The sequence below is a fragment of the Cupressus sempervirens genome, chromosome 6 (assembly GCF_028749045.1).
Source record: "Cupressus sempervirens isolate cs-2001-9-10 chromosome 6, ASM2874904v1, whole genome shotgun sequence".
Taxonomy (NCBI): domain Eukaryota; kingdom Viridiplantae; phylum Streptophyta; class Pinopsida; order Cupressales; family Cupressaceae; genus Cupressus; species Cupressus sempervirens.
Window position 1 is genome coordinate 711,855,868 of NC_143123.1, and position 11,362 is coordinate 711,867,229.

Genomic DNA, 11,362 nt, shown 5'->3' on the forward strand with positions numbered 1-11,362 from the left:
ACGAAAGAAGAAGAAGAGGAAAGATGGAAGAGAATTGAAACAAACGTAGGGATTGTTTTGAAGAGCCTTATACTTGGCGATGGATTTCCAGATGATAATAGGATTGGGAGTTCCTATATTTTGTGCCACTGCATTCATCTTGATAACCATGATGTTGTGTCTTTTAATCGCTTGATGCGATCAAAGTTTTTTTCATTGAAGTGGTCATGAATTCTCCTTTTGTAGATTGGCATAGTCTGGATTCTCTGACGCTTTGAAAACCTTCTTGACAATGTCCGGATGTAAACTCGAAATAACTTTCCATCAACACCTTTAACTCTTTTTAAAAAAAAAATAAAGTGCTTGGCGCATGGGAATGTGTGTTGCTGGAAATTGCTGATTTTTAAAAAGTGATTTGGGCTTTCAAAATGTCATTACACGGAAAATTGATTACATGTAACAAGAGATGAAAGGTGAGATGAGATGCGAATACGGATGGAAGATGCACTTTACATGAAAATGCGAATGGAGGATGAGGCGCAAAGCATAGCAAGATTCAGAAACATGTATTTGCTCATGGAGGCGTGAATGCATATGGAGAGATGGAAGTGGAAAATGGAGAAAGGATAATGACTTTATAGTCATCTTTGGTGAAAAAATGAAGTCAAAGTACATGGAAGATGAAAATGCCATCTTTTCGACTTTTCAAAAAGTGACTTTTAATCAAAATCATACCTTTTGGATGCAATTACATGTAAGGCATTTCATGTAATTGTGTCATGCGAATGGATACAAAAAGTGAGATGAGTGAAAATGGAAACAAAAAATGACATGACATGCATGTGCGGATGGTGAATGAAATGGAAAACATGTAATCTCATTTGTCGGATGGAATGTGAAGCGTTCTGAAATGGAAAGATGGAAATGGAATGTGGAGTGAAGTGAAACGTGCTCAAGTTTTTGGGAAAGAACTTGCAATTTCTTCCAAAAAAAGAAAAACGAAAAAGCAAGCAAAAAACGGAAAACAAGTGCAAAACAAACACATGCCTTTGGTCTTAAACTCAAACATGTCAATATGCAAATTGCTTTTAAGTGCAAATTCGAATTTGGAATTTGGAGAAATTCGAGAAGTGTGAAAATGAGAGTTTTCATCATTTTTAAAGACAAAATGCACTTTTAATGGCATATATATGGACAAGTGTGCAATAATAAGCCATAATATCCATGAAAATAGCAAGATAAGCATGAATTGATGAGGAAGTTTGAAAATGTCCTCTTACTTGGAGGTTAAAGAGCCAAAATAGCAAGTTTTATAGACTTGAAGACCAATTCTCCCTCAAATATGGATTTTGAAACAACTTTTTGACTTTTTCTGCACTGGCATATAATGGACATTCAATGGTCGAATTTGACATGAAAAGGCCAAAAATGTGGTCTCCAAAGACAAAAACATGTATTAAAACTCAAAAACGACCCCTCTTGATTCAAATGTATGGGCTGAAATGTCATTTTTTGAATTTTTTGAACAAAAACATGACCTTTTTGTGCAAAAGTCTGGGCCGTTTTTGCAAAAACGTGGCAAAAAATGCATGTTTTTGAGTCATTTTTGACTTATGAATGCAAAAACAACTTCCCCAAATGCATATACATGGATCAAAATGCAAAAAAGTGGGTTCAAAACGCATAAAAGTGGATTAAAACCCCAATTTTCCTGGCTTTTAAAGCAAAAACGTGATTCATAAAGGCATGAAACAAAAATGTTTTGACTTTTAAACACCAAAACATGAGTCACAATGTAATGTGAAACACTTGAAAAGCCAAATTGATTCCTCTTTGGGCCAAAACTTGTGCCAAAAATGATGTTTTTTGAATTTTTTTCCAAACACATGCCTTTGGATAGAGCTTAGAAAAACATCTTTTAGCAAGATGAATCCATTTTTTATGTTAGAAAATCCATTGTCAAGCAAAAATGACCCTATTGGAGAAAATCTCATGCAAAACCATCAAGTAAATCTCTCACAATATGCAAAATCGGGTTCTTGGAGAGCAAATGCATGTGTTCTTCCAAAATCAGACTTTTTTGAAAGCAATACACATTTTAAAATATGCTTTTAGCTAAAATCAGACCTTTTTGGGTGCATAGCATGTTTTAAAATATGCAAGTGATCAAAATCACACCTTTTGGGGAGGATGCATGTTTTAAGTTACATCTCACATTTTGGATGTAAAGACATGAAAACTGAAGTTTTGATGCAGTGGCATCAAAAAGGTCCACCAAAATGAACTTTATATGCAGTGACATGTAAAATGTCCACTTTTGATAACTTCAAGTCATTTATCCATTTAAATTTATAAAAATGTTACTAAATTGGTCATAAACAATATTAATCTATAATATTTAAAAATATAACATATAAACATCATTTTAAAAATAACATTTAAATAAGCATTTGTTTTAAAAATAAAAAATTAAACTAAAACTATATAGTTATATAGTCACTTTAAGTGAAAAATTAAAAAGCAACACAACTTAAAATTATAACATAAAGTGCACTATAATCACTTTAAGTAAAAAATTTAAAGTAAAAGTAACTTAAAAACATAATAAAAAGTGAACTTAGGTTATATTTATCAAAAAGTGGAAGTCAAATTAAAAATATAACATCATATTTTTAATTCGTGTTATTGCACCAAAAAGGTCCACTTTTGAGGCACTAAAACGGGCATATCTCTTGACTGACAACTCTGATTGAGCTCTAGGTTAGATCAAATTGACGGAAAAACTGAAAGGCATGACATGAGCAAAACTAAATGACTAAAAACCAACAAAAGCAAACTCAAAAGCAAAAAAAATGACAATGAAAGCCTCAAAAATCAAGCAAAGGCTCGATAGAAAGCAAAACAAAAAAGACTTGACAAAAGCCTTTAGTAAAACAATTTGATAAACGAATTAAAATTGATCGATCAATCAATATGAAACAATTGAATATCAAATTAAACTTAGAGAAATGTGAAACTAGTTTGAAAAAGTTGCGTGTTGTTACCAACATTTTGTGGTGACAAAATGCAGGACAACAATGTGTAGATGTCTTCCTTCCATTTTGTGCCTCTATTCATCTATCATTACATTTGCAGCCTAGTGCTCTGATACCATGTTAATTTCTATGATTGTTTTCTACAAATGTACTGATATTGCCAATGTAATTAATTTTTTTAAATGCAGATTTGAGGACTCATGAATATGAGAGGAGACATGTCTCTCTAGTTAATATATATTAACAATATAAATCACTATATATATCAACATTGTATCTTAAGATTAATTCAATTCTACTGTTGCTATAATCTTAACACTCCCTCTTATCTAGGGAGGATTTGTTATGGAACACTATATGCTCTCAAGCATATGGAGATATATCACCTCAATGTGATATTCTCGGAATGGTATATTTACAAAAATATCAACATAAATCCATCAACACACACATATATATTAACATATATTACATATGGAATTTGCTTCAATTCAGTAAGGGTAAATTTCTCAACATTTTTAATATACCTACCAATGATGATGTACCTCCTCTTTATAAATAGAATATGATAATGGGTTTAAGAATGAGAACCTGTTTAACAATAGTAAATACCAAAAACAGACTTAATTCCCTAAAGAGACTAAGTGACTCACTAAGTGAAGCCTAGTAATCAAGAGTGAGCAAGTTAGCTACGACAGACTGTGCGATGGACTCGGCTAAAATATCAGTAAATGTTTTCACATGATTATCTATGATTTTGAATAACAAATATCCATTTAATATTAACAAGTTAAGAAAAGTTAGAAAAACCCTATATTAAAAGAGAAATAATGAAGTGCCTAGTACAAAAGATGAGTGCAACAACATATACCAGTTAAGGGAAACTGATAGGACCAGTCCAAATTAACAATTGTATCCTTGTTGATCTCTATACATAAAATGTGATCCTTATCCCAAGGGCATGTGCCATTTGATATTATTATCTTTAGTAGACTATTGTTCTAAAAGTTTGTTTAGCAGGAAGTATGGTCTGCAGGATCAAAATTTAATATGTACATGAGGACTTCCAGTTCTGAGTAGGCCAATATTAATCATAAAGAAATTGTGTAGACAATAGGGAGGAATTTTGAGAATACAAATTCCTTTTGCGTTTTTACCATGGTTAGTGTAAAGCCTTAAGAATTTCAGTCAGAGTAATATAGTTAATCATTTATGTTAGCGTTTACAATTTCACTGTTGGCCTCTTTAAGAATGTCATAGCCTTTTGTTTGTCAGTCAGACATGAATTTTGTATTGTGCATGTGAAAGAAATATTAATCTGGTATTTTTAAGGGGCAATGTTACTTAGGCAGATGATTGAAGTCATAATCTGTTCAAATTTCAGCCCATTTCCTTTGAAGGAATTTTCAGTTCTCTAATCATATGATTACCATTATAGCCTTAGCATGATGGGCAAAGAGATGAATTAGATATAGGTGTATTTCATAGAATGTTTGACATCTTCTTCCCATTATCTTATTCAACCGATCATATTGAATCCTCACTAAATGAGGATGGTTTACTCTCTTGAAGGTGTGCTGATTTTATTTGTGGCTACTCAGGTTATTGGTTTCTTGTTTGGTAGCTTGTGGCTATGTGGCATCTTATTTGTTGATATGAGCCCACAAATAGAGACCTATAAGAGATATATGTGGAATTGTTAACCTTCCTCATTTGCATTATTGTCTGCCATTCTCAGAGTCTACAGCAGGCACACTTCATGATAGTTGTATTTGTGATGGGGATCTTGGTCCAGCAATTTTTGGGTGAGACTTGACCCAGGGCTCGTGGTGGCGATTGAATTCGGACACACTTATTGGATGATAGCATTTATGGACCTGATTGTTATGTGGAGGCCTTAAATTTTTTGAATAACTAGCTTGAATACAATACAAAACACAGTTCTTAATTGGCTTCACCCTAAAATATTTGTTTTGCTTCTTTGTCCTAATTAACTGAAATTCTTTTAAGGTCAAAATTAAACACTTCATTAGGAATGGTTCAATTTTCTATCTTGTTTTAAGATGCTTGATTTTAGTTTCATTTTAAGCTTTCTTATGTATTTATGTGGTAAATTTGTGTGGAATCTTGGTGAGTAATTCCTTAGGTTTCTATAATCATATTGGGCAGGCAAAGATCTTTTTTCATTGAAATGCATTTCAGTTTGGTTTCATTTCACTTCGTTAACTTTTTTCTTGTCTTGTGTCAATTTTAATGCAAGGTGAAAAATTTACATTATGTGCAGAAAGCAACTTTTCAGAGTGTCTCATACAAACTTTAACAGCATTAATTGGATATTATTGACAGATGCTTGGAAAAGCTCGCTTACAGTTTATCAAAGACTATAACAATAGACTTTTCAACTGGCTTGTGGGATTCTCTCTTGCACTAGTTGTGCTGGGTCGCTTCATCTTGAAATTTTTTCTTGTGGAGGTGGTTGCTTGGGCATTGTTTATCTTCTTAGAGACATATACTCGTATATTTTGGTCACCAGAATCACTGTATTACAATCCAGTATGGCACTGTATAGTTACTGTTTGGGAGACAGTAGTGTACAGTCCTCTACTGGATTTGGACAGGTAGATCCATCATTTATAGTGGTTGGAGAAATTTTAATGTGTTTTTCAGAATTTGCATCTATGACACATCGTAGAAAGATGCTAATTTGTGGATATGTTTAAATATTGACAGATGGGCAATTCCTTTAGCTTGGTTATCCTTGATATTGCTGCTCTTCTGGCGTTTTTATGGCAAGAAAAAGCTCTCTGGAGGTCCATTGCTTCCTATGTATGGAAACCAAAGGGGGAGTTCAAATCCTCGTCTTCGGAGCGAATAATTATCTACTACATTCACATTCTACAAACAAGAATTTGTTTTATTGAAAAACTAGAGGCACTTTGACAGTATATTTGGCAGCCCAGAGTCTGGAAAGGGTCTCAATGCACTTAACAGTAATGATGTCTATCAGAAGTCCTGCTCACCTTTTCAGACCAAATTGCTTCCAGTGTTTTAACATCCAGCAAACAGCATTGTACCATGCTGCATTATTTTTTCGATCATCCCTGGCAAGGGAGTACTAGGTGATGTAATTTAAATTCTTTCTTTACATGGATAGAAGATGGGGATTGAATGTTGGCAAAATCCCACGATAGAATAAGTATTCGAGGTGATTTTTTTCCTCCTGTAAAATTATCTGCTAGAACAGCGCTCGGAATTTCCAAATTATATGGATGGTTGTAATCTTCTTTGCTGAGCGCAATTCTAAATATTGAAGTGCACCTGCAAAAACCTTGTAATTTAAGTAATTTCCAAATTGAGACCTAAAAGATTCTTTACACGTGATGATGGTGTTAGTTGTAATAGGGCCCAAAGAATGTGAAATGAAAATGCACATAGAGCAAATTTATTATAATAACAAGTGAATATATACAACCTAAAAACTGTTCGGGCAGTTGAGAAAAACTATATTAATCGTTACATAATCAAACTGCCAGAAAACTACTTAAATAAATCAAACTAAAGATATCCCGAAGGATTAGTTAGCATTCTCCCCTTAATTTGAAGGGCTATTTGTCATGCCAAGTAGCATTCAAAATTGTTCAAATTTAACACGTCCCAGTGCTTTAGTAAAAATATCAGCAATTTGTTCTTCAGTGGAACAATGTTTCAACAGTATAGTTTTTGTCTCAATATGATATCGAATCAAGTGATAGTTGGTATTGATATTCTTGATTCGATCATGAAATTTAGGATTCTTTGGCCAATTGTATTGTAGAATTATTATCAACAAATAAAGTTGTTGAAGTTATATGTTTCTCCTGCAAGTCATCAAGAATTTTCTTGAGCCACACAATTTCTTTTGTAGCTTGAGTTGCTTCTACATATTCCGCTTCAGTTGTAGAGTCAACATGAATTGTTTGTTTCTTTGATCTCCAAGTAATAGCACTTGATCCTAGTGTTATCAAATAATTAGAAGTAGATAACCCATTCTCTTTGTCACCATCAAAATCTGAGTTAGAATAGCCAGTAAGATGGAAGTCTGAAACTTTTGAATATTTTGTGCCAAGAGTTTGAGTTCCTTTTAAATATTTTAAAATTCATTGTGTTGCAATCCAATGCCCTTCACATGGTTTATGCATAAATTTGGACAGAATTGCTATTGCAAAGGTAATGTCAGGGTGAGTAGTGGTGAGATAAATCAAACTTCCAACAAGTTGCTTGCACTTGGTTAGATCTTCAAAAACATTTCCTTCATTGGATGAAATCTTCATATTTTGCTCCACTGGGGTGGAAACAAAATTACATCTTTCATGCCAAATTTGTATAATAGCTCTCCAATATTTTTTTTTTGAGAAATAAAAATGAACTTAGGATTTTGAATGACTTCAATACCTAGGTAATAATGAAGTAATCTCAAGTCAGTAATATCAAAACATTTTTTCAACTCTTTTTAAATGGATTCTATATAATCATCATCATTGACTATGATGAGAAGATCATCAACATGTACAACTAGATACACAATTGATCTACCAATTTTCTTGACAAAGAGAGTTGTATCATCTAGACTAAAATGCTTGTAGTCTAATTTGAGGATGTGCTCAGTTAATTTTTCATACCAAGCACATGGTACTTGCTTCAAACCATACAAAGATTTTACCAATTTACATACTTTTTGTTCTTGACCTTTGATAACAAAACTTTGAGGTTGTAGCATATAGACGTCTTCTTTCAAATCTCCATTCAAAAATGTTGTTTTAACATCCATATGATGTATATTCCATCCTTTTTGTGCTGCCAAAGAAAACAATGCTCGAATAGTTCCCCACTTGGCTGTAGGAGCAAAAGTTTTGTTGTAGTCAACACCTTCTCTCTGAACATATTCTTTTGCTACAAGTCTTGCTTTGTGTTTGTCAAGTGAACCATCAACTTTATATTTGTTCTTATATACCCACTTGCAGCCAATAGGTTTGATTCCAATTGGAGGGTCCACTAACTTCTAAGTTCCATTTTTTATGAGAGCATCATACTCTCTTTGCATTGCACTTTTCCATGCATCACTTGTTGTTGCTTCTTGAAATAAAGAGGGTTCATCAACAATAGAAAAATTTAATTCAAAATTTTCATACCTCTTAGGAATTTTCTTGGTCTGCATTGATCTACAGATTGATTGCTCTAATGTTTTGTCAATCTCGAAGGCCTTTGAATTAGATTCTTCACAAGTTGGTTCATATTCTTTTTCAATGGGTTCTTCACAAACGATTTCTAACTTTTTAGAACTGTTGTCTTCTCTTTCAACAGGTTCTTCACAAACTATTTTGGATTCTTTAGAATTGCTCTCTTTCATATTGTCTTCATTCTTTGTAACTTCCAAAGATTGACCTAGAAAGGGAATCCCTCCTTCAAGAGTTGGAAGTTCATTATCCCATTCATGATAGAATTTTTTTGATTGAAATCTATCAAGATGATAAAGTTGTTTGTCAATACTGTGTGCAACTTTTTCAAATTCAAGAAATATAACATTTTCAGAAATAATGAATTTTTTATTCTCCTCATCATATAGACGATAAGCTTTGGAAGTAGTATAATATCCCAAAAAAATGCATTTTCTACTCCTAGCTTCCAATTTATTTCTTAGCTAAGCAAGAATTAAAGCATAACAGGTGCAACCAAAAACCCTAAAATGCTTAACACTTGAAAGATGGTCATGCCACATTTCATAAGGAGTTTTACTTTGTAGTGCAGCAAAAGGACTTATGTTCTTTATGTAGATAGCACAGAGAACTGCTTCTCCCCAAAACATTAATTTAACATTTTAAAAAACATCATAAATCTTACCATATTCAGGAGTGTTCGATTCATACATTCTGCTACACCATTCTACTGTGGGTTATAAGGAATGGTTGTTTGATGCTTAATACCATTTCCCTGCGAATATTTTTCAAAATCTTTAGAAGTGTACTCACCACCATTATCACTTCTTAGGATTCCAATATTGAGTTGAGTCTCATTTTAATCCACAAATGGAAATTTTTGAAGGTATCAAAAGCTTGAGATTTCTCTTTTAATAAATAAACCGAACACATCCAGGTATAGTCATCAATAAAAGTCATTATATAATTGTTTCCATTTGCTGATGGAAAAGGCATAGGCCCACACAAATATGAGTGAATAGACCTAGCTTTCTAGAAGCTCTAAACATAGAATCATGAATAGGTTGTTTACTATGTTTGCCTAAAATGCAAGCATCACATTGAGAAATTTGTTTTGGGATAGTGGGAAGTCTTTGAATTCCATTTTGTTTCATAATTTTGAGAGTATCATAGTTAAGTGATCAAATCTTGCATGCCATAACAAGCATGCTATAATATAATGTGCAGATTCGGGAGGGTTACCTCTATCTGGTGGCTTCTCCTTCTTGCCAGAATTCTTACCCCATGGAGTTCGATAAAGATAGGCACTATGACCCATTTTTCCACATCTATAGCATTGTATAGATTGCCTTTCTTTTTGTTGATAATCCCTATGCTGGTGTTGTGGCTGAGAATATTGTCTATCACCTTGATAATTTTTATTCCCCCTGTCTCTATATTGTCTTCTTCCACGACTTCTGTTGCTATTGTCATGTCTCGAAGGCTCATCTTTGGATGTTTGCTCCTATTGTTTTTGTGCAAGACACAAAATCTCAGCATTTGAAAGTGACTCTTCCCAAATGCTTTTTCTCTCTCTGCAATCTTCTCCACAAGTTTGTCATATGTTATATCTTTCATCTTTTCACTAGCTTGAAGAGATTCAAGATAGTGTGAATAGGTAGGATAAATAGCTTTAATAAAAAAAGTGAGTTGTAGATCTACTTTTGCACCCGTGGCTTCAATATCATGAAATAAAGCCCTAATTTCAGAGGCTACCTTCATTGGATCATTATATTTCATTTCTAAGTTGAATAACTTCATTAATAATTGAATGATTTCAAGTTCTGAATGAGAATCATATAGATGTTTGAGTTTCTTTAATGTTGCAAATGCACTCTTGCAAGAGATTATATGTCTACTTACCTCTTCAGTAATGGAGGCAGCAATGAGAGCATAAGCCTTTTTGTTTTTACCCTTCCAGATGACCAGTTCCTTTTCATCTGTAGGTTGCTTCGACTCTTCATTTTCATCTTTACTTTCACAAACATCATCCCACAAATCATTAAAAATGAGAGTATTTTTAATTTTTTGAAACCATTCATGGAAATTCTATTTTCTAGAAAGAACTATTCCAACGATTGAAATTAAAGAATGCATTGGAATCACAATTCACACACACACACACACACAACAAATTTATTATAATAAGTGAATATATACAACCTAAAAACTGTTTGGGTAGTTGAGAAAAACAATATTAATCGTTACATAATCAAACTGCTAGAAAACTACTTAAATAAATTAAACTAGAGATATCCCAAAGGATTAGTTAGCATTGGTTGCACAAAATGGGCAGATTTTATCTAAATACTATAATTACCCCGCTCTTTAGATTCAATTTGTTTGTGTACTATCAACGATAAATGGATTAAGAGTTGAGAAGGATTACTTGTGAACATCGTGTTAGCTGATTACACAAATTTTTTTATATACAATTGTAGCTTACTTATTTTGCTATATGAATTGAGCTTGTATTTGTTAATGACGAAGGAGCTATGTAAGATGCAGCTATGGAGGAGGAAAGTATAAAAGTACATATAGGAAATCCAATATTGCAAGACTGAAGGATAAACGATTCCTAACAATGACTAATCCGAAGCTACCGTAGCAGATATATATAATAGGGAGAAGATAGAGTATTCTCTTCAAGTAAGATACAAACATTTTGAAATGTTTGATTGCAATGTTGATTTTGGTTTGTTGGCGAAGATAAATGATTTGAAAAGAGTCTTCTAATAATTACAAGTTCTCTCGAATGTAAAGACTCTGCACTCCTTAAATGGAAGAGATGAATTTCTCTTTAACAATTGTGATAGAGTGGTTAATTTAATCTTACATAAAAGAAACATCTCTAAAATATCCTCTTAATGTCAAACATATTACTAAAATGATTCCAAAGTACCGAAGTCTACTACATTATAATTTTTTAGTCGCTGCCTTATATAAGGCAGGGAACTAATGTTCCATTTTGTCTTCTGCAATTAATTTCCATGCCACATTTTTGGAGCTAAGGTTTCAGAGACTTTATTTTTTAAATCATTTATGACATTGAATTTTTTTAATTCTCATTGGCTCATCACTAATTTCCCGGGTGAAATTCTGATTTTTGGAGAACGA

The 11,362-nt window shown here is 32.9% G+C and overlaps 1 protein-coding gene across 1 annotated transcript in view; it reads left to right on the forward strand.

The window, feature by feature from the left end:
* The window catches only part of LOC149554264 (Guanylate-binding family protein), an 84,889-nt gene extending 78,510 nt beyond the window's left edge, over positions 1-6,379 (forward strand). The window contains 2 exon segments of the mRNA XM_089789487.1: positions 5,361-5,632; positions 5,745-6,379. Of these exon segments, the coding sequence (XP_089645613.1) occupies positions 5,361-5,632; positions 5,745-5,889 (417 nt within the window). The 3' untranslated portion in view covers positions 5,890-6,379.
* The last annotated feature ends 4,983 nt before the right edge of the window (positions 6,380-11,362 follow it).